This window comes from Numenius arquata, chromosome Z (assembly GCF_964106895.1).
Source record: "Numenius arquata chromosome Z, bNumArq3.hap1.1, whole genome shotgun sequence".
NCBI classification, from domain to species: Eukaryota; Metazoa; Chordata; class Aves; order Charadriiformes; family Scolopacidae; genus Numenius; species Numenius arquata.
Window position 1 is genome coordinate 46,455,770 of NC_133616.1, and position 24,834 is coordinate 46,480,603.

General features: G+C 38.5%; 1 protein-coding gene across 1 annotated transcript in view; it reads left to right on the forward strand.

Moving 5' to 3' along the window:
* LRRC2 (leucine rich repeat containing 2) overlaps positions 1 to 24,834 on the forward strand; it is a 72,952-nt gene that overhangs the window by 22,774 nt on the left and 25,344 nt on the right. The window contains exons 4-5 of the mRNA XM_074166050.1: positions 8,227 to 8,383; positions 23,728 to 23,864. Of these exons, the coding sequence (XP_074022151.1) occupies positions 8,227 to 8,383; positions 23,728 to 23,864 (294 nt within the window). The remainder of the gene's footprint in view (positions 1 to 8,226; positions 8,384 to 23,727; positions 23,865 to 24,834) is intronic.

Sequence of the window (24,834 nt, forward strand, 5' to 3'; positions counted from 1 at the left end):
AAATGCTGTTTTGAAATTCAGCAAAAGGTGGATTAGAATTGGTCTGAAGGTTTCTAGAGCTGTTAAAACTTTGACTGAAATGTGTTTTGGAGATGCACTATTTCATTAATTAGAAAGTAAAAATCAAATTTTTTACTTTTGTGTAGTTTATAATTTTGAACATAATTTTTAGATTTTCCATTAAAAAATGCAAGTTAAAAAGTCAATAGATAAAGTGGCTTAATTTTACTAAAACAATTAATTTGATTGACCTGAAATGTACCTTTGTCCCAGATTTGATCTTGAATATGAAGGTGTTTCCTTTTTCAGCTTTTGGGTGGTTTTGTTCTGGCTTTAGTTCTTTTCTGAATAAACATAAAATAGATGAAACTTCTAGAAAATAGAAAAACCTGGTTCCCATCCAGCTCTAGTAAGAAAACTATTTCTTCAAGTGATGCCAATCGTTCATGCAGTTGGATTGGTTGATGGAGAGCTACCATGTCTCATCCTTCAAGAACCTTGGATATTGAAAAGTATGTTAAAGCTGTGTAGTCTTATACTGCACACTTTCCTGTGTGGCAGTACATTAGGAGGAAAAAAAAAAGGAGATATTACAGCTTCTTAGATACTGCTAGACACTGATACAGTAGCAACTGCAAATATTTTCAGTGCATCAGGGAACAGAGAGCTCCTTAACAAAACTTTTCTGTTACTTATTATCTTTTGCCAAACCATTAATATTGTGTTTTGTCACCATAGACAAGGTTTATATTAGGGGGTAAAATCAAACATAAATAATCTGATCGGTTTTCCAGAGCACTTCATTTCAATTTGACATGCTGAAAGATGTCATTTAAGAGATATTGGTGTACAGTTATGTACACTATGCCACCTTGAGCAGGACACTACTAACCACCATACACTTTGAATCTGTCTTCTTATCATATGCTCACTGTGGCCATATCACACAACCACTGTGCCTCATTTTCCAGCTCCAGCCTGGTTAAAACATGCTTCCTGTTTCAACAAGATACTGTGGCATAGTTCAGGTGTCTGCAGACAAAGATAAAATCAAAGCTGCTATATTTAGAGAAGATCAATGCTCCTTCAAAATCAAAGAACATTGCCAGTCTCTGACAGCTGAAAGTTATTTAAAAAATGTGAAAATCCACTTGACAAAGTTATGAAAGAATTGTATTTCCCTTTCTTGCTGGAATTTTGTAAAAATTACATTGGTTATACAAATCTTACCACTTATTGTGCTTTTTTGGATTTCAAGTACTCCTTCTTAACCAAAGACAGAATCAGATGTGACATTCTGCCCTATTACTCTCTCACAAAAAGATGCACTTAGGCAAAATGAATTTTCAGACTATACAAGCAAAGCTGCACAGACTGGCAATTTGCATGTGAAAAGATTTATGAACATGTGAGTTTTCTCAGAAATGCCTGTATGTTATGTAGCTGGGAGCTGTGGTATTAATTGTGGTTTTGTTTTTGTAATGTGATTTGCACACAGATACATCTACAAATTGAACGTTTGGAAGATTGAGCACTCAAACACTAGGAGAAGTCAGAGCTGGGATTGTCTGTGCAGTTTTACAGGCACATAACCAGCTTGGTTTGCTGTTGGCTGGCCACTTACAGTTGGCAGCAGCAAACAGCACAGACCTGTAAAGTGTCCATTTGGGAGCTAGCTGCTGAATCCTCTGTCTCACTGGCTTTTAGCTGATAAGTGTTTCCATTATGTTTCCCCTTTCCTCTCATCAATGAAGCAGTAATACACCCTCTAGACAGTTGATAGCTAAATCCAAGTAGGTTGCTGGTATGACTTACAGATTTAATTTTGAGAACTGAGCTTGCTTCTGGGCTGTGTCAGTTCTCTTTCTGGATGCTGTGAAGTTAAGTCTTACAGAGAAGTAATCCCCCACATAAGGATTTTGAAGACCAAAGCAAGTGGCTTTACTACATTCTTCCCATAGATCTCAGTGTAAGGGCTCTTATGGGAAACTTCAGCAGCAAATGAGCTGAGTCCACAAATCAATGAAAGTCTTACTCACAATGTTGCAGTCAAGTAGAATGGTAGCTTGTGCTGGGCACTAATCAGTGCCTAGGCTGTCTATTGTCTCATGCTCCATATCTATACACTATAACAGTGAATCTGGCCCACTGATTCTTCATTGTTAAGTACGAGGTTAAAAATAGGCTTTGTAAAACACCCCATCATATACTGGGTTAGTTTGGACAATTATTTTGAAAATCACCGGGATAGTGCTCTTTTGAAAATCATCTCGTACCCCCTTCTGAGAATCTTTGTAAGGAAGCATAAAGGCTTGATACTAATCCTACTTACAGCATCGCAGTTCAGAAGATTTCTATGAAATTAGCGTGACTATGCTGTTAGAAAACCATTGTGACTTGAGATCTGTAGAGGCTCAAACTGCATATCTCAAAAAATTAGCTTAAACCTGAACGTTAACTATGGATCTGCATAAAGAGAATATAATTCCTCGAAATTCACATATTGTAAAATCAAGCCCTTCTCTTCTTAACTAGCACTCAGTGCCAATTTGTCTAAACTAATATTCATTGTATGAGCTTTATCTTTCCTTGGATATGTTAAAATAATTACAAGTACAAGGAACAGTGGGTCTCCACCTAATGAAAATACATTATCATTTCAATGACATTTGAGAGGTGGGAAAAAGTGGCACAGAGGTCCTGATGGAAGGAATTCCTATTAGGAATTCAAAATGTGTGATCTGCTCTGATTTTCTTCACTGAATTTTCACTGAAATTTTTCACTGAAATTTTTCACTGAAATTTTTCACTGAAAATTCAGTGAAGAAAATCAGAGCAGATCACACATTTTGAATTCCTAATAGGAATTCCTGAAATTTTTCACTGAAAATTTTCACTGAAATCGGCACAGAGTACTAGTTAAGAAGAGAAGGGCTTGATTTTACAGTATGTGAATTTCGAGGAATTATATTCTCTTTATGCAGATCCATAGTTAACGTTCAGGTTTAAGCTAATTTTTTGAGATATGCAGTTTGAGCCTCTACAGATCTCAAGTCACAATGGTTTTCTAACAGCATAGTCACCCTAATTTCATAGAAATCTTCTGAACTACGATGCTGTAAGTAGGATTAGTATCAAGCCTTTATGCTTGAAGAACATATACTGAGTGAGTCCCTCTGAATCTGAAAGTCATCCTGTAACTTGTGTACTGGTTTGGCTATGCCTGTCAAGGATGGTTAGCTTCTGGTTTTGGACAGTGATTGGTAACTGCAGTGATGAGATAGTTTTACTCTTGTCTGTCAGAGCTCCACCCGGAGAGGCTGTGTGACAACATCCTTAGGGTTCAGTGGTCCTTACTTTCTCTTCTACATACCAACTAAGCATTTATGACTCAAGTGTCTACATCCCTGTGATGCATTTCTGCCAGCCAGGAGCAGTAATGAATTAATATTCCTATTAAGGAAGGAAAAGGCCTTACAATAACAAATGGGGAAGTCTTATTATCTGATGTTGTGAATGAAATCAGACAGGCTTTTCTCTTCTCTTTGTAAAAAGTGGGCAGAATCGCAGTTGTACTACCCCAGCAGCAAGTGTCCTAAACTCTTCCGTGTTTGCAAAAATTTTGGGACTTTGCAGCACAAGAATGGTGTACTGGGCCACAAGTAATTTGAGGTTCCCAAGGTATGTTTCAGATAAATTTCTTATTTATGTGAGAGTTTTCCAGGCAAACCCACCTTGCTTATATAGCAAGGAGCTATATAAGGACTTTGGCCCCTTGAATTGTGAGTTTGAATCAGTTGCCTAGGAGGGAATAATAGAGTTGATGAAACACCTAACTGAGATCCTTTGTACATGTAAACATGTATCTACTGAATTAAATTAGTGCTTCAGAGAAATAGCACTGCTATTAGAGCAGAATGAAAACTGTGGCAAAATAATGCCATGAATATTCATATGAATTTTTCAATGAATTTACTTTAAGTCTGTTTTTCACCTCTTAGTGTTTACTTTCTGCTCCTAGCTAATGAATGTTTATTTTCTAGTGGATCAGTGAATTTTAAATTATTTTCAGAAAATATTCTAGAAAAACAAATTTTTAAATTTGTGTTATCAATATTGGTAAAGGAAAGGTGATGATATTCACTTGAATACAGAGCAAGACTGTTCTTGGCTCTGTTGCTTTACCTAAGTGGAGGATCTGGATGAATACCTGCTTTAAATAACTTTAGTGTCAAATGTGCACAACAAGTAAATGAATGACCGATGGTCAAATTCTTTACTCATGAATCATGACCTTCTTGCATGTAATTTCTTCATAGAAAAAGGCAGCAAACTGATTACTACATTTGTATTTATTCTCCCAGTTTTATCATCTAACATGCTGTTTATTTTCACAGAGAACAAAAGGTTTCCATTTGTTATTCTCAGCTGTTAGTGAGAGTAAGGTATTTATTTGCCACAAAGGGTCAAGTAGAATTGCTGTATTGAATGGACAGAGAAAATCTCTCTTGAGCTTATTTACTTCGAGATCTTTTTCCCACAGAAAACTATAATATTCCTTACCCAGTCAGGTAATACACGTGGCCCTGAGACGTATTAGTTTGGAATAGTTAGAATTAGCTCCAAACTTTCTCAAAGATGAGGGAGATTTGGATCCAAGGTTTTGGGTTGGCCCACGACAGATAAAACTACAGAGCTAGAAAGGAAACAAAATTGAAACTTTTCAGAGCTTTTATCACACTTTTAGTTCAGGCTCATGTCTAGCAGGTAAATTATCTCCTAATTAGAAATAGTATAATCAATCAGCAATGGTTGTAGGTTTGATATTTATTTCCTTTTAATACCTTTTTTTTTTTTTTTCCTCCCTCCCAAAATCAAGGGAGTCTCAGGTATTGTTTTGCTGTTAAAGGCAAGAGACTGGCTATCCTCCAAGCGTCAGTCTTTGTGGAGCAATTTATCAGCAGGCTGCCAGCTTTAGCGTGGCAGCAGAAGATTACAAAAGAACACAAGGGAACTGCAGAGTAAACCAAATGTAAATCTTGTGCAAATTTCAGTTCCCACCCTTATGTAGTTTGTAAATGAAGTAAAATATCATGTCAATTTATGTTTCAGCAACACAAATAAATGTATTGTAAGACAGAGAATGTTAAGAAAACACACTATAGCAGAGTATTTGTAAACTTATATTTGTGTGGTGGTCTGTGCCAGATTGACCAATGACGGATGACTGATGATCTCCCTCACCTCTTGCTCCAAGGAGAGGCAGAGGAGAAATAAAGATATTTAAGAGTTCAGAAGGAACAAAACTACTGTAATAAAATATTAATAATAAAATAAAAAGAAAAAATGAAATAGATATAGTATATAAAAAAGCATATCAAGATCCCAGGATGACATCACTGGCAGGCACTGGCAAAGTCCCAGACTGGACTCAGTGACAGATGGGAACTGGATTCCAGCTCTAGAGTCAGGAACGCATGAATTGGGATCAAAGGCAGATGAACAGACAGGGTCCTCCTTGGAACTCAGCCACTGAAGAAAGACTGACCCTTTGATCCCTCAGCTTTTATACTGAGCAGGGGGCAGATGGGATGAAATACCCTGTTGGTCAGTTTTCGGTCACCTGTCCTGTCTGCTCGTCCCTGCAGATGTGACTCCCTATGCTTTTCTGTTTCTGACCCTCCAGCGGGGCAAATAATGAAGTTAGCGGACCTTGGTTGTTATAGCAATAAGTCTGAGAATGAATGGTTTTCTGCATAATATGCTGTTAATTTCAGAGAGTTAGAAGAAGCTTAGCTAAGAAATAAAATTACTGGTAAGGAAGATGGTTCTGTTCTACCTCAAGCCAGAACAAACTGAAAATTGTAAATGAGATTATAAGATATAAAGAAATAATTTCAAGAAAGAAAAGTCAGTCAGGGCAATTGGTAGAAGAATGGAGCCTCCTTCCATTCTTTTGAAGTGCTGTCTGAATTTATTTTGGTTGTTGCACAAGAATTTCTTGGTGCTTTACTTTTAGTACAGAAATACAGATTTTAAAAAATCTTTTCCACTTTAATAATAATAAATAATTTAAAAAATATTTTGGCTTAATTATTCTAAAATTATGACGGGGTTTGATCTTAATCTAAGAGAGTGCTGCACTGTTTTCAATGTATCAAGGTGAAGTTTGTGAGATATCCCCTTCAGTTTGGGAGAGCAGCAAGGCTGTTGGCTTCAGAAGGGCAAACATTTGCTTGTTGTATCTGCTGGTAAGGAGCTGGAGATGATCTGTTGTGACAAGGAACAAAAAAACAGTAGGTCAGTAGAAAGACAAAGACAGACTTGGGCTGTGGAGAAATACAGTGGCAAATAGTATCTGTTACCTTGAACTCTTTTTTCCTCCAGTATGACGATTTTGCATTGGCTTCCTCTGTGAATCAGGGTTCTTCCCTACAGTGGCATCTGTGATGCTGCAGCTAAATGCTATCCCCTGTGTGCTGCATTTTCAATTTTGAACAGGTGAGAAAGAGAATACTAATTGAATTTGTAGTTGATATTTATTTTTTTTATTTTGCTGCAGAAAAATGTGGAATCCTGAAGGTGGTGGAGTGGAAGCCCACTCCAGAAAGTTGGAGACATTTCTCATTACCAGCCTTGAGGCATTTCAGACATTTTATTTTTTAACTGCCATAAACTGGCAAATGCAGAAGATGGATCACAATGCAATACACACTGAGTAGGAAAATAAGGAAGACATGAAATGATCCATATCGAATATGGAAGAGCAGGTAGCAAGGCAGAACTACATATACAGGCTAAGTGTCTGCATGTATAAATTTGAAAATAATTGAAATTAGAGGCAGCAACAACCAAGCAAAGAACAGCTTATGATCAAAAGTCCAGTATATCTTTAATTACAATTAGATTAGATGTTTTAATTTAGCTAAGAGTTAAATAACACTATTGCTAGTTCAAAAGTTCAGAATTAATAAAACTACAATTAAAATGCATCACTTGTCTTGGGGTCTTGGGGGACCTACGAAATCTAAAAGGATAAAAAAAAGTGGACCATGTCCTCTGTATAAAAACCAGTAATTTCTACTGTGTCGTATTCTTCATGCACAGGAAACAAACTTCGAAGTTATAAAGGAACTAAAGGCTGAAACTCTTACATCTCTTCTTATGAAGCAAAGATAGTGACAGCATCTCATCCAGATTATTTATTCCAGGTGTTACCAATGCACAGTGATATCAAACCCAGGACAGACTGGTAGATTATGTGCTGCTTAAGAAAGTGGAGTTTAAATCATCTGACCTTCAACTTTATGAATTGATTTTTGTCTGTTTCAAATTCAAGGAATTTGATGTCATAATTCAAACAAATACATCTGAATACTAATTAACAAAAGTAATTTTGTAAGAATTTAATAACTTTTAGTTTCAGTAACTGTTATACATTGGAGACTTTGGACAAATAGAATAGTCTGAAAATTACTCAGAAGCAAATTTATTTGCTGTGTATTTGGAACGATACTAGAATTCTTAAAGACAAAGATTCTGCATGGCTAAAGCAAGAATTAATTGCAATTGTGGACTGATTTAAAAATTGAGTATTTTTATTCCTAAAGTTTAGTAAAAATTTTCAAACATTACTGGAATACCTTTAGGAAGTTAAGTCACTTATTGAAAAAATACATTGAAAAGGTGATATGTATACATCCTATCTGAAATGTTTCTGTTCCTTGGACTGTATTCCACCTTGACAAACAAATTTTGAAACATTGGGAGGTATTAGGAACAGAGTCGCACTTTTTTTTTTTTTTTGCAAACCTTATTTAGGTATTCTCCATATACCTGCTCTTCTGTTCTGTGTTGCATTTTAGTGTATCTTGATGTGTGAATTATAGTACAGAGATGTGTTTTATAAAAAATCCTCCAGCTGGAAAAAGGACATAATATGGGAGACACCAAACAGTTTAATTGCTTCAGATGTGTTTGTTTTAGACCAAAACAATTGCACTAACAGTTAAAAAATTAATATGTCCTGACAGACAGCTGCAATGCTCTTCAAAAGCAAACAGCTCCTATGAGGGTTTGGCAAACTGCTGTTCTACATACATCAAGATAATCAAGGCAAAGTGTTGAGGTTTGGCTGTGGAATTTTTTCCCCCTGTATCTGGAAACACAGTAGAATAAAATTCCAACTCGATGCTTTCTATTTACCTGTTTCTATTTCATTTACAGGAATTCCCAGGTTCTCTGAAAGAACAGATCTATCTAAAAGAATGGCATGTGTATAATACATTGATACAAACCATTCCAGCCTACATTGCATTATTTCAAAATCTGAGAGTACTGGAATTGTCAAAAAATCAAATCAACCATCTCCCAGTGGAAATTGGTAAGTTGGTTCAAGATATTCAGCTATTAATATTTAAGTCTTTGTCGAGGTTTAGCCTCAGACAGCAATGAGGAACCACATGGCAGCCGTTCACTCGGCCCCTCCCCTCAGGGCCGTGATGGGAGAATTGACGAAAACGGAGGCAGTCGTAGGTTGGGACAAAGGCAGTTAAACAGGACAGGAAAGGGAACAACAGAAACAACAACAACAACACTGACAGAGGAATGTACAAACGCAATTACGATGTCACTGGTCACCGACCAGACCAGGATGCTCCAGCCCACTCCCAAGCGGTGACTTCCTGCTCCCTCTCCCGGCCAGCTCCCAGCTACAGACTGGGCTTGGAGCACATGGGATGGAATACCTGTGTCCCTGCCAGATACTGGGGAGGATTAATCCCCTATCCCCACCAGAAGCAGCACAGCCTTCTAACTATATTGGAGAGAAATGAGAATCCATGGATATACGTATTCATTTGCTGGTAATTGTCTTCTCAGTTGTTTGCAGTGAACAGTCACGTCTAAATTTTTACAACTCTCTGGATGTAATTGTACTTGCTGAATTGTATGCAATACCATGTGTCCACTATGGCTCAAAGATGGGAAAAAACTGCCACATTTTTGTTATTTAACTATAAGGCAGTTATTGCTGGTATTCAAGTAGATGGAGAGTGCTTTATGAAAATAGGTGGGTTTATGTTCCTTACAAGTTAATAGAAGTAGAAGTATCACAGAATTGTAAACCTCAAACAAGAAGAATTACAATATAAGATTGTGGTAAAAAGGAATCAGAAAGTTGCATCAAATCCATCTTTTGAATTTTATAATGAGTTTAGTAATGATCCCCATTTAGTAAAGTGGTGTATCCAACATGACATCAGGGTTTTTAGAGAAACAAATTTTTAATGCTTGCATACTTTGGCCTTTGCTATTTTAAGCTACATAACAACAAGAATTTTAGTGTTGGGCTTTCCTGTGTTCTCTGATCTTACAATATAAAAATCTTGTTTGAAAAGCTGTAATGGTTTGAGTGGGATTTACTGCTCTGAGAAGGAAGAGTATTGCTGTAATCAGTGGTATCTTTGAAAGCTGAAGAAACTGGGTCCACTATGAGGCACTCGTAGTTGAGTCCATGCACCCAGGTATACCTTTGTTTTTAAGTTTGGTAGTCCTAAGCTTTCCTTATGACTGGTATTCCTTATGTACACTTAAAACTAAAAAACTTTCAAAAAGCTAAAAAAAAAAAAAGCTTTTTTTTTAGCAAAAAGCTAAAAACTTTCAAAAAAAAGGTAAAGACTAAAACCTCCACCTCCGTAGTTATCATAGGTTTAACTAAGAAAAAGGGGAAGAGAGGGAGAGCATCCTGAAACACTGAAATCAGTGCTAGACTTTTCTACTCTTTTTCTATTCTATTCTATTAGTAATGCTTTTGATTTATTTACTAACATTATATTTTACACACAGAATTTCCCACTGACATCGAGATATATTTTATAGTTTCAACCTGGCAGCTAAATACACCAACAAATTATAAACAAGACATGAGCAGGAGACAATGGACATAAAATAAACACTAATGGTTTTTTCAGCACTTTGACCGTGGAACTCTGATGGGTCAGAGAGTTTAATGGACAAACACCTTCTACGAAGTGATGTGGAAGAAAGGGGAAAGGACAGAGGTCCCTTTCAGAGGCTACTTTAAGCCATTAAACGAAAGGTTTTAAGAGGTTGCTGCTTAACAATTGAGGCAGATAAAGGTTAATAAATTTTTTCTTTCTTCTTGTAGTATTATGCATTGTTAATGAAAATGATCACCAAGAAAAAATGATTATGAATGTTAATAAAGTCTATTTCTTGAATAAAGGCTCAAATCCAAATGACTACATAACCAATTGTCTATAGAGGGTTATGTAGAAACCATATCAGACCTTTCTTGGGAAACAAGGAAGAAAGATTCGAGTGCTTCTAATAGCATTACTGTACTTTCAATTGGATTTAAATGGTGTGATTTCTGTTCCTCAGTATTTTTCATGTCATTCACATTTATTCACTTTCCCTCCAATATGCTCATCCCTCTAGCTTATACCCAAGCTGTTGCTTTCTTCCTTTCAATGTTTTCATTGCTGCTTTTTTATGTAAATGTTTGACTGGAAGGGATAGTGAGCATTAGAAATCTGTTTGCTGGAGGTCCTGCCTCAAACACAATGTTATAGCACTCACCATCCTCCTCTTGACCCTTCTTCATATTTTTTTTTCAAGATTCATTAAATGAGAGCGGACAAGACTGTACTAAATGCTCATCTGGAGAAACCTGTATTTGAACCTTTCTTTTTGAGACACTGCATAACAAAATGAATAAATTTTGTTAGCCGTAGATGCTATTTATACAGTAATTCTACATCACAACAGTAATTCTACCCTCTCCAAAGACACAGATTCACCCATGTAGTTTAAAACCAAGTAATACAAAAAAGCCACTCCAGGACTGTGCAACTGAACTCTTCAGCACGCTTTTTTTTGCCAAAACTGCCTAATGATTTTCAGTCTTAGTGAATGTCCTGTGTTGTTAGACCACCTATTAGTAATGCAATAGAGCTGTGCTTGTTGTTAAGGCATAAATTACAGAGAAGTTTTTATCTAGATTTGTATAATACTCTCTTTGTTGACATGTAAGGTGGTATGCCTGCAAATGGCTATGCTTTTATTTCATGTAGTATTTATGCACGCAGACATAGACACTAATATTTATTGGAAATGTTCATTATTTTAATAAGACATTATGAAAGGTCTTGGATATTTTGAACTTTTTGAATGCTATTTCAAAATGAAACCTCTCAAAATTTAGTTGTCTAGCTGCTACATTTTCACAACAAAAATAATCAATGTGGGTTTGATTTGGGAACTTTATCTAAGCAAGGAGTGAGGATTGGGTACTAAATCAGCAGGTAAGGTCTCTGGAAAGGTTAAGTCCTAAGGTATTCTTCATTTTGTGTTCTGTTTACAAAACAGCAGCGAGTAGGTAAATATCACAGCTAAAATATACTTGAGAGTAATGATGGATGGTTGAAGTTGGCAGTGACATGCATGCTGATGAGTCTTTCATCCTTAGACAGAATTGAAGCCAAGTTTAGACCAACAAATAATCCAGCAGAAGCTAAACTGGTGAGCCATGTTTGGACTACTTTTGATTCTCACAAGAGGGCTTTAAAGGTGTGAGAGAACAGGAGATGATAAGAATATTTTCAGTGAAAAAAAGTATTGCTGCAGTAGTAGTCTCTGGAATAAAATGTCTGCAGGAATTGAAGTTCATCTTCCTGTTTTACCTGATTTAGGACGGAATGCTCTACTCTCAATCAGAGAGAAGAAAGACTTGAATCCATTCTCAGATATTTCAAATTATGCTTTTAGGTATAATCACCTATACACTTGAACAGATCAAATTTAGATTGGAAGACAGATGAGAATACTTTTGATTTGATTCTTTTTTGTGGAATAGCAAATATTTTCATGGAAAGCAAGTAAACAAAAAAGGAGAAAATTGCAAAATGGAGTTGTTTTCTGTCTCAAAGTTGTCAGGTCTGGTTTTCCCAGGAACAACAGAAAAAAACATGAGCCAGGGGTTTTTCTTTGGCAATGGCTTCTGGATCAGTTTACAGTTCTGTCTCTGACTGCATGGTTGCAGTGCAGTCACTGTGTATCAGTTACTGCTAGTACATTAGTAATTGCTATAATTGAAAATATTCAGTAGAATATATTCCCATATTCCCATAGGAAGCAGTGAATTGTCTTTTCATGTGATCCTAAAACTTTTGTGCTGGGATGGGATAGTGATATCAGGATTTTTTGTCCCACAAATTATTCATGAAACATCTTGAAGAGCTGTTAATAAAATCTTTGTACCTCATTATGTTATCTCTCATTTTTGATATGCCAAATACTTAAGAGGAAAAATAAAGTGGTTTTGAGACATATTTTAATAAAAAGTCACAGGGATCTTTGTTGGCTTCCTCCACATTATAAAATTTCATTTGTGTATACCATTAATCCAATTTCCTAGAACTCGGAGGGGAAAACTGTAAGTAATAGTTTTAAATGACTTCTGGATACCTAAAACAGCTTTCTTCTATTAATAAGATTCCCAGTGTGCTGATGTATGAGTTTCCAAGAAGAAAATACATATTCTCAGTTTAAACTCAGTCTGGTTCTGAGGAGTTGCGGACTCATGTCTTACCCTTGCCATTTATTCTGTTTTGAATATTATCTGGCCAACAGCTCAGTCTTATATACAACCAAGGAAAATTTTGTTTATATTCCCTATATAAAGGGGAAGTATTAAACACCTTTGTTGCAAGTTGAGTGTTTTTAGGAGGATTCCAGTTGCTTTAAGGCTACCAGCTCAAACGATGTCTTGCTCATACTGGAACAGCTGGTAAGCTCCCCGAAATTTAACCCTTGGTTAGTGCATCACAAAAGTACAAAATTGTACTTTTTATTGGACCAACTAGAGAGGAAATAATCTTTTTTATTCATCTGCCTAGGCCATCCAAATTAGGAATATTATACTAAAATGTAATGCAAACATGCTACTTCAACAAATTTCAACATCATTGCATATTGCAAAAGCTAGTACTTTATTAGGAGGAATTTCTTGAAAGGATTTTAAATAGTGCTATTGGGTACTGAGCTCAGACTGCCATGGAAACAACTCATCACATAAATTATTTTTGCCAAAAGATTCCTATATATTTACTTTGGAATATTGCTTTATGTAACTACATTATATATAACAATGTTATAACGCTCTCCTTCTATACACAGCAGATTGGTATTAGCAAACTTTGGTTTATTCCTCAGCCTTCACTTGGGTTACAGTGGGAATGTTGGAGGTTGTACACACCATTCTGTTTATGATGGAAAAGTTTTATCCAAGAAGTAGCCTTTTCAGTTTCCAAGGTGATCAAAATATTTTGTTCTACCCTTCCCAAACATTTTACTCTGTGTTTATTTCTGATGCTCAGAAAGTGTTTTCCAGCCCAGAGACTGAAGTTATACTCCATTTTGCCCTTGGGAGTTACATCCTTTTTTGGGAATCCCCATGGACATCAGATTCTATGTTTCAGCATATCTGCTCACATGAAAAAAGGAACTCACATACTTTTCTATAGAATTTCTGATCTACCCAAATATCTTCAGCTCAACTTATTGCATTTTTTTTTTCATTAATTTCCTTTTCAGCCCTTTTGTTAGACCCTTGCCCTACATTTTTTTCCCCAAAGGTCTCTTACTTTACCATTTAGTCCACAGGAACTTCCTCATGTTCCTCTACCTCTCTTTTGCTACAAGAAAACCTCCTTTTTTTTCTCCTTACATTGTGCTAATACTTTTCTGACAACAGACCAAGATCCCTAGCTTTATTCTTTTTATTTTTTGTTTATAGTAATCACTTGCAATTTGTCTCAGCATGTTTGAATGTTTCTGATTGAACACATGAGGGTTAGTTAAAGAATGAAATCTTACTAGCCCAGGGTCAATCTGTTACTGTGCTACAGCCTTCATGAGCCTTAGTGGCAAAAAAAGGTTTTGCAACTTTGTTGTGCAAACAGTGTTCAGGAAGTCTTCATCCCTCCTTTGCTTGGATGCTTTGAGCAGAAGTGAAAAAAAAATTAAAAAATGATATTTTAACTGTTATCTGGAAGCTTAAACATCAATATCTCCTTTCAGATAAAGGCAATATCACTGATTCAGCATAGACGTCTGGAAATAGGAGACTATTTGTCTTGGCCCATAAGAAACTGCTATCAGATAACTGCAGATCAGTGCAAAAATTTGCTTTGCATTTTACTCCAGCTTGTACAAGAGGATTTGTACTTGCATTGAATGGCATCCTTAGGTAATAAAGGCCCTCTGTATCCTCACCTGTATTTTTGTCTCTGACACCTTTTTAGGAGCACTAATGTAGGCCTGTCTAAACAGTGAAGTTGCATTACCATTATTACTATGCTGCATTGTCCATCAAAATTATAGAGTTTAATTTCTTAAAATAATGAATTAAAAATTTAAGCTGGGAATAAACACAATCCTAGGCAACAACTATGACATTGCATCTTACAGTTAAAAATAAAATAATCTTAATTATGGAACTGCCAGAGAAACCATGGATTTCATTACTGCTTTTACTTCCTCTCCTCAGAAAACACAGACATTTAAGCATAGTTAACAACAGTGTTATAGGAGCAACAATTTTATTATTACTACTTTTAATTAAGAAGCCATGCTTGAGTATTATTTGAACGTATAGGTGGCAGATGTGGCAGTCAAATCCTGCTCTACATTTGTGCAGTTGTGAAGGGGCTGTCACCTCCTCTGTCCCCTCCTAAGGCTACTTCAGTGTCTGTACTGCATGCTTATTAAGCCTGGTGGAGGCTGGGGACCATACCTAAGAGAGTGGAGAACTTCTGCACTATGAAGTTATAAATAAGTCCCTAATTACAGATTATAGGGTAGTGAAATTCTTTCATACTGTCTTACCACCCCCCTCAGCACCCCTAACCCCGCAGCTGTTTTTTTAATAACCTCCAAAATGTGGGTGAGAATGGCTGGAATTTTACTGACAATTCATATAACATTTGAAGGTTTTCTAGGGACTCATTGCTTCCCAATTTTGCATTCCTTCAGCCAAGATACCTGGATTTGAGAATCTTGAATTGTCATGGACATTGTCTTATAGTTGTATATTTGTGGTCTTTCTCTGACAAATATAGCCTAGTAGCCTTGTTTAACAGTTCTAGGGGAAAAGGACAGTGACAGTCTTACTCCATTTGTCTGAGAAAGGAAAAGATCTCCATCTGTAACCTGGATTACCATTCAGGCAACCTAATTCTATCCCTGTGTAGTTGTTGCTTGTAAGAATTTTAAACAATTTTTTAGGGGAAGGAGTAATTAGAGATGTGGAGCTGAATGGAGTTGAAATAAAAAATTTATAAAGGAAAAGCAAGTTGTACCCAACTCATTTGGTTTCTATTTTTCTTTTGAGAAGATGATTGAGCTTCAAGTACCAGATCTTGTCTATCTGGCATCCCGTAAAGTATTTGATACAGTGAACTATGGAAAACGAATGTTTGAATCTAAATAATTGGACTTTGATGAAACAGTGATAAAAATGATCAAGGAACTTTTTAAAACAGAGGCAACAAGGCACTCGTTGGGAAAGAGAAGCTATTGGTCGGGAGGAGGATCACTTGTGGAGTTTCTGAAGGATCAGTTTATTTCTTAATTATTTTGAACAACTGGGCTACCAAAATTTTCTGCTGACAGAATTTGGGTGTTATTGTCACTGCACAAACATGAGGAAATATGAAAAGATGGATGTGCAGGTGGGCTTTCAAAAAAATAGAGAAGTTAAATTCATGATTGCAGAGTTCAAGGTCATGTACTCAGGAGCTATTAATTTGTGCAGCAAGTTGTGAGCTCATTAAATCCAAATAATAGCAGAAACAAAATTCTTAATCTAACAGTCACAGCAGGGCAATCCAGTATGATACATACATAAAGTTGTGATCACCCAGATTCAAGAAAAGTTATGGTGAGGATACTGGTGGACAAAAAGCTCAACATGAGCTGGCAATGTGTGCTGGCAGCCCAGAAAGCCAGCCGCATCCTGGGCTGCATCAAGAGAAGTGTGGCCAGCAGGTCGCGGGAGGTGATTCTGCCCTTCTACTCTGCTCTGGTGAGAGCCCACCTGGAATACTGTGTCCAGCTCTGGAGCCCTCAAACCAGGAAGGACATGGACCTGTTGGAACACGTCCAGAGGAGGGCCATGAAGATGATCAGAGGGCTGGAGCACCTTTCCTATGAAGACAGGCTGAGAGAGCTGGGGTTGTTCAGCCTGGAGAAGAGAAGGTTCGGGGGAGGCCTTCCAGTACCTGAAGGGGGCCTATAGGAGAGATGGGGAGGGAGTCTTTATGAGGGAGTGTAGCAATAGGACAAGGGGTAATGGTTTTAAATCGGAAGAGGGGAGATTTAGATTAGATATTAGGAAGAAATTCTTTACTGTGAGGGTGGTGAGGCACTGGAAGGGGTTGCCCAGAGAAGTTGCGGATGCCCCATCCCTGGAAGTGTTCAAGTCCAGGCTGGATGGGGCTTTGAGCAACCTGGTCTAGCGGAGGTGTCCCTACCCATGGCAGGGGGGTTGGAACTAGATGATCTTTAAGGTCCCTTCCAACTCTAACTATTCTGTGATTCTATGATTCTGTGATTTCAGATGGGAACAAGTGCAAGATAAGTCTATTAGGACCATTCAGGGAGGGGAATTTTTATTTTGTGAGAGGAGATTAGAAGAATTGGCTTATTCAGGCTTGTAAAATAAATTCTGATATATCTGCTGCCTATGAAAACATGAGAGAAGTAAACACCAGGGAAGGAAAAGAGCTATTCAAAGATAAAATTGGAAAAAGAATTAATGATTATGCAACTTCTATGAAAAAATTCAGACTGACAATCTGAAGACCATTCCAGATCATGAAAAGGATGAAACTTCGTAACTTTGTTTTTCCATAAAAACAGTGGATGTCAAAAAAGAAAGTACTTTTAAGGTGGAATGTGATAAATCAAAAATGGGATTATGTGAAGTAACGGTGTAAGGGTTTTATCCAGGAGATCCTGGTGAGTCCTATGTATGTCTTATGGTCCTAGAGGGAGGGTTAATTCTTGACTACTGCTCAGCTGTAAAGTGGCATAACTTAATCCAGTGGGGAGATCGAAGGTGAAAAACAGCCAATACACAGAATTCCAAGAGATTGGTCCCTGCAGACAGGCCTCAGCGAACTCTATCCCAGTCATCTATGTTGTCCTGACTTTGTTATCAGAATTAAATTCAGTTGTAAGATGCATGGCTTTTTCCAGTAATTTTCATAGTCTTATGGCAATAAGTCTTACTGGCAATTGAGTGTAGGTTCTGTAGTCCGTTTCTGTCAGACTAGACAATGATTATATATGAAAAGAAAAAATGTGGTGCATCTTCTATTTCCTTGCTTTCTCATACTTGCAAGCAAGACAAACCATATTGTGAACATTGACATACATGTTAGAAATTGTGAAAGAAGAAAAAAACTTGAAAAGCCATGGTTTCAGAAGGTAGGAAAGTCAGAAAGGGAAGCTGTGTTTGTCTCCATTACTCTGTCTAGAAAGGCTCTTAAATTTTTGTGGTATTTTTTTGGTAAGCAATTCTGTTCCATGTGTCCTAGTTATGCACCAGAGATGCATCATCTGAGCAGAGTTAGGCAAGAGGGTGACTAGGATGCTGGTGACACTAGGTGCCTTCTCTGCATTAATTCTCCAGCTACTAATGGAACTGAGAGGTAAAAGTTTGTGTCCGAAAAGTTAGCAAGTACATCTGTTGTGGGTTAACACTCATAGGCAGCTAAGCCTCACATGGCTTGCTCAGCATCCTGCATCTGCCTGTTCAGTCTCCCACAACACGATGGAGATAGAATTGGAAGGGCAAAAGTGAGCAAACTCATACATCAGCATAAAGACAGTTTAATAAGTGAAGAAAAACAAGTAAGCAAACAAACAAACAAGTGATACAAAAGCAATCACTCACCACTAGCTGACCAATGCCTAGCCAGTCCCTGAGCAATAGCCACCCTGCCCATTCCTTCCTCACTTGCAGCTTTTACTGCGACTCAGTAATGTCATGGTTTATGCTATAGTATATTCCTTTAGTCAATTCGGGTCCAGTGTCTTGGCCCTGTGCCATCCCAGCCTTTTGCCCACCCCTAGCTGACTCACTGGGGCAGCAGAGTGAGAAACAAGAGAAGGCATTCATGCTGTGTAAATTCAAAACAGAGCAACACATGGGCTGCTATGAAGAAAATTAACTCCATTCCTGACAGACCCAGTACAATATCCCATTGCTAAAAGAGAAGACAAAACATTCCAGTGCTAATGAGTGAGTAGCTCCTTTTTCTTTTCAGTGGGATTTGCTCTCCTGCACTGAGGGATTAATTGGATGAGGAATTAGTTTGTTAATTTTGTTTTAAGGCATTTCTGCTTCAGTGATTATTTTGTTGCAATGATGTGGTAAATTGATGTTTATATAGCTTAGCATGTGAAGTAATACCTTCATTTGTCTGCATTGTGGTACTAAACCTGGTGAGGCTTCATCATGGGTAGGCTAAACTTCCGTTACTTTTGTGTGTTTAAAAATCCAGAAATAAGGCTGTTAACTCATTGACACCATTAAGTCACTTCTATTACTCTCTTGTACCAACCCGATGACCCTTGTGCGACAGTAATGTACTGCCAAAACAATGTCTGTTGCAGTTGTACAGAAGATTTTGCTTCTGCTTTTTTAACTAAAACAGCACTTCACAATGAATAAGAAAGACAAAGTTACCTTCCTAAAAGGACAGCTGAATTTTGAAATACCACCTCAGTTTCTGTTTCTAGCAGAGCTTAAACTCGGAAGAAGCTGAGTGGAAACTTTTCTCTGTTGCAAATTGTAGAGATTAATATAATGGAGTTCTTACCATATGTGGTAAGAACTTTCTGTGAGAAAGATTTGGGTGGTCCAACCATCATTTGAAGGCAATGTTGTGTACAAGGGAGACTCTGTGATTTGTGTAAAATGCTTAAAATGTTGTGAGATTTGGTGGGTGCTGGTACTGGTCATCAAACTGCATAGCTCTTCCTTTAACAAGATAAATTTCTCAATGAAAAAATGTGGGGCTTTCAATTCGCTGTCTCTTCTCTGTCTTTTCTGGGGCATCATCTGGCTTCTGGTAAGGATTTCCACATGTTGCAAAACTTTTACCTTGGAGGGAGTTTAGCTAAGTGTTAGTGCCTTAAGGATAAGCTCACAATTATGACACTATTTTGAGCACTTGAGATGTACTGTAGAGAGAGTCTCTCCAGTGTCATCCAAATCCCATGAAACACTAGATTATTTTAAAATTTTGATTATAAATAGAAGAATGAAATAATATAAAATTGTGAATCTCATGTATGTCTTGTCTTGGTTTGCCAGTATATAGTCTGCTCTGAGAACCTGTTGACATAAGATGGTGTTCTCTCCCAATTTCTAGCTGCTGAATTGCATTTAAGTTTCTTACTACTGCTTTTCCTTGGGAATGCTGCACTCTATCACTGGCTAGAGGGGAATATTGCAGATGATATGAAGTTAGTGGTGTGGTTGACGCACTTGAGGGAAGAGATGCCATCCAGGGGGACCTTGACAAGCTTTAGGAGTGGGCCAACGTGAACTTCATGAAAGTCAACAAGGACAAGTGCAAGGCCTGCACCTGAGTTGGGGTGATTTCCAATATCAATACAGACTTGGGGATGAATGCATTGAGAGCAGCCCCACAGAGAAGGACTTGGGGATATTGGTGGCAGGGAAAATGGATACGAGCTGGCAATGTGCATTTGCAGCCCAGAAGCCAACTATATCCTAGACTGCATCAAAAGAAGAATGCACAGCAGGTCGAAGGAAGTGATTCTCTCCTTATATTCCATGCTTGTTAGAGTCCAATTGGAATACTGCAACAAGTATTGAATGTGTTAATGATAATTAACGCATTGATGATGCGTTAATTATCATTTATCGTTAATTAACGCATTGATGATCATTATCATGATAATGATAATATTAATATAATAATAACAAGTACTGAATGTGTTAATGATAATTTTCTTCTTCAAATGATCAAAAAGAGGAGCCAACAAGGAGAGGAGCCATGCTGGACCTTGTCCTTACCAACAAGGAGGGACTGGTGGGGGATGCACGCCTCGGCTGCAGCGACTACGAAATGGTAGAATTCAAGATTCATAGGAAAGCGAGGAGGGTGTGCAGCAAGCTTGCTATCCTGAACTTCAGAAGAGCAGACTTTGGTCTCCTGAGAGATCTGATTGGCATGGTAGTGTGGGAGAAAGAACTGGAGGGGAAAGGTGCCCAAGAAAGCTGGTTGGCATTCAAGGATGGCCTCCTCCAAGCTCAGGAGAGGTGCATCCCAAAAAAGAAGAAGTCAGGCAAAATAGCCAGCAGGCCTGTGTGGATGAACAAGGAGATGCTGGACAAGCTCAAGACCAAAAGGGAGGCCTATAGAGGGTGGAAGCAGGGACGGGTAAAATGGGCAGAATATAAAGAAACTGTCCGAGTGGCCAGGAACCAGATCAGTCAAGCGAAAGCCCAGGCAGAACTAAATCTAGCCAGGGACATAAAAAAACAATAAGAAAAACTTCTACAGATATGTCAGGGACAAAGGCAAGACTAGGGAAGTTGTGGGCCCTCTCCTGAAGGAAACGGGAGACCTGGTCTCCCAGGATATGGATAAGTCTGAGCTACTGAACAACTTTTTTGCTTCAGTCTTCACCGGCAAGGGCTCTAACCACACTGCCCTAGTCACGGAAGGCAAAAACAGGGGCTCTGCGAATGAAGAACTGCCCACAGTAGGAGAAGATCAGGTTTGAGACCTATTAAGGAACCTGAAGGTGCATAAGTCCATGGGACCTGATGAAATCCACCCAAGGGTCCTGAGGGAGCTGGCGGATGAAGTTGCTAAGCTGCTTTCCATCATATTTGAGAAATCGTGGCAATCTGGCGAAGTTCCCGCTGACTGGAAAAAGGGGAACATAACGCCAATATGAAAAAAAGGAAAAAAGGAAGACCCAGGGAACTATAGGCCAGTCAGCCTCACCTCTGTGCCTGGCAAGATCATGGAGCAGATCCTCCTGGAATCTCTGCTAAGGCACATGGAAAATAAAGAGATGATTGGAGACAGCCAGCATGGCTTCACCAAGGGCAAATTGTGCCTGACAAATTTGGTGGCCTTTTAGAATACTGCCACAGGCTTGGTGGACAAGGGCAGAGCAACAGACGTCATCTACCTGGACTTATGCAAAGTGTTTGACACTGTTCTGCACGACATCCTGGTCTCAAAATTGGAAAGACATGGATTCGATGGATGGACCACTTGGTGGATCAGGAACTGACTGAATGGCCACACTCAAAGGGTTGTGGTCAATGGTTCAATGTCCAATTGGTGGCCAGTGACGAGTGGAGTTCCTCAGGGGCCGGTACTGGAACCAGTGCTGTTCAACATCTTTGTCGGAGACATGGACAGTGGGATAGAGTGCACCCTCAGCAAGTGTGACGATGACACCAAGCTCGGTGGCGCGATCGACACGCTGGAGGGAAGGGATGCCATCCAGAGGGACCTAGACAGGCTTGAGAGATGGGCTTGTGCAAATTGCATGAAGTTCAACCAGGCCAAGTGCAGGGTCCTGCACCTGGGACGTGGCAATCCCAGGCACAAATACAGGTTGGGCGGAGAATGGCTGGAGAGCAACCCTGAGGAGAAGGACTTGGGAGTGTTGGTGGATGAGAAGCTCAACATGAGCCAGCAGTGCGCACTGGCAGCCCAGAAAGCCAACCACATCCTGGGCTGCATCAAGTGTGGCCAGCAGGTCACGGGAGGTGATTCTACCCCTTTACTCTGCACTCGTGAGACCCCACCTGGAATACTGTGTCCAGCTTTGCAGTCCTCAACACAGGAAGGACATGGACCTGTTGGAACAGGTCCAGTGAAGGGCTACGAAGATGATCAGAGGGATGGAGCACCTCCCCTATGAAGACAGGTTGAGAGAGCTGGGGTTGCTCAGCCTGGAGAAGAGAAGGCTCCGGGGAGACCTCATAGCAGCCTTCCAATATCTGAAGGGAGCCTACAGGAGAGCCGGAAAGGGACTCTTTGTCAGGAGGTGTAGTGACAAGACAAGGGGTAATGGTTTTAAATTGGAAGAGGGGAGATTTAGATTAGATATTAGGAGGAAATTCTTTACTGTGAGGGTGGTGAAGCACTGGAACAGGTTGCCCAGGGGAGCTATGGATGCCCCATCCCTGGAAGTGTTTAAGGCCAGGCTAGATGGGGCTTTGAGCAACTTGGTCTAGTGGGAGGTGTCCCTGCCCATGGCAAGGGGTTGGAACTAGATGATCTTTAAGGTCCCTTCCAACTCTAACTATTCTAAGATTCTATGATTCTATGATTCTAAGTTCTGGGGTCCCCAGTACAAGAAAGACATGTAATTGTCTGAATGGGTCCAGAGGAGGGCCATGAAAACTGTCAGAGGGCTGGAATGTTTCTCCGATGAGGAAAGGCTGAGAGAGTTGGGGTTGTTCAGCCTGGAGAAGAGAAGGCTCTGGGGACACCTTATTGGAGCCTTTCAATATATGTAGGGGGCTTATGAAAAAGATGCAGAGAGACTTTTTACCAGAGCTTGTAGTGACAGGACAGTAGGCAATGGTTTTAAACTGAGAGAGGGTAGATTTAGATTGGTAATAAGGAAGACATTTTTTATGATGCAGCTGGTAAGACATTGGAACAGGTTTCCTAGAGAAGTTGTGGATGCCTTATCATGGCAAGTGTTCAAAGTTAGGTTGGATGGGACTTTGCACTAGATGATCTTTGAAGGTTCCTTCCAACTGAAACCATTTTGTGATTCTGTGATTCACTGATCTATGTAATGCAACAGCACAGCTGTCCATAGTATGTTCTCATTTTGTTATCTATGTATTTAAGGATGCCTTTGCTAACACATCAGCTATATGATACATTTAAATTCCTTACTTCCTTCCCCTTTGATTGTATCACAATATTATTTGCACTTTTTAAGTATAATGCACTTTGCATTTCAATGATATGCAAAAACTTGTTTTTATGTAAGATGATATAATTTTATAAACTGAAGAAACAGAAAGTAGAATGGGACTAAATTCAGCCTAGAATACTATAAGGGCCTTAAAATTAGGGGGACAAGGATGATAAATTGCAATAAAAAAATAGTGAAGCAAATGGACATGTCCATTATCTTTTATAATCAAAAGTATGCAATGCTGGATATGAAGAACAGAATTCTTGATGCAGTAAGTTTAGCAGGAGAGATTGTTTGCGATGAACAGGTTCTATAAAAAATACTAAGATGCTTTTCAGTTAGCAGGCAAGTTTTCTACAGTTGCCAAACAAAAAGCCAACTTCTCTAGTTTCAGCTTAGGTCAATAGCGATCTCATCTCTGGTAGAATCCAGATCTTTGCAAGTCTTTGCAAGTCTTTCCTTTCAAACTCTCACCAAAACAATTTCTGATTAAGGGAAGCCCATACAAGTGCAACCCAGCACTATTACATCTACACAATGTTAGGGACCACTGCAGAAAATATTTATTAATCTCTTACTCATCAATACATTTAGGAGTTTTCTCTTTGCTAAACTGAGTATGCCTCTTATTTTTACTTTCTCCCTTCATGTTTTTTTTTTTTTTTAAATGCACTGATTTTAATTATCTTTCCCTCACAGGCTGCTTAAAAAACCTCAAAGTGCTCAATGTGAGTTTCAATAATTTGAAGTCAATCCCTCCAGAACTGGGTGATTGTGAGAATCTGGAAAAACTGGATTTGTCTGGAAATATGGAAATAAAAGAGCTCCCATTTGAAGTAAGATAAAACATCTTTTTTATTAGCTTATAAGATATCTTATCATAGTCTTAAAGTCTTTTCTTAACAGATTAAATCACATTCTTTGCAGTTTATGCGATAATGTTTTAGTAGTAATATCACTGGAAATGCCTTAGCAGCAGTTAAACAGGACCAAGCTTCTTTGTTTTGGTTTTCAAGGGACTAAATTTTGCCTGTATTTATTCTGATCTATGAAGGAGGATATGATCCCAAAGGGAATTTGGCCAGTGGTGATAAAGAGAAGGCTGCCAATAGCTTTTTTCTGTGAAAGTGAAGTGCATCTTGACAGCCAAATTCACATACTAACCTTCATTTGTTCACAGTGTTTTTCTTTAAATAGAATATGGAGACTTCCATAAACAACACTGCATGTTGCTATGAGCATAAACACCTGTCTGAAAGGGATATTACATGTGAGGCTTGGCATGAATATATAATAAAGACTGAGAAAAGGACTTCCAGGCATGAACCAACATTATTTCCTGTGTTGGATGCATAACTGCTGCCATAGCTGCTGTGAGGCTTTAGTATTCATGGAGAAATTAAACCATTGGCTGGTACCTAACCGCAGTTTCAGATGTCATCTGTATTTTTCAGGTTCTTAATATCCTGATTCCTGGAGGATGAGTTGGGGGAGCTTTAGGGAGATGTGTCATGCTCTTCTTTACTGATTTGCACTTTTTCTCTAAACATCTGTAAATGGCGATTTACACGTGATGTTGGAGTGGATTAAAGTTATGTGAGATCTGGTTTGACTACGCTTATGTTCTATTCTGAGGAAATGTGAACAGTGATTAAATTTCTCCTCTGACTTTTCACTGTAAGGTATTTATCTTAAAAGAATTGTTAAAAATGATGTGAAGTTAACAAAAATAAAGGGTGAACATTAGCTTCACATCATAATTGGACAATGTATAAAAGTGCTAGCAACAGCACAAACAGCACAGGT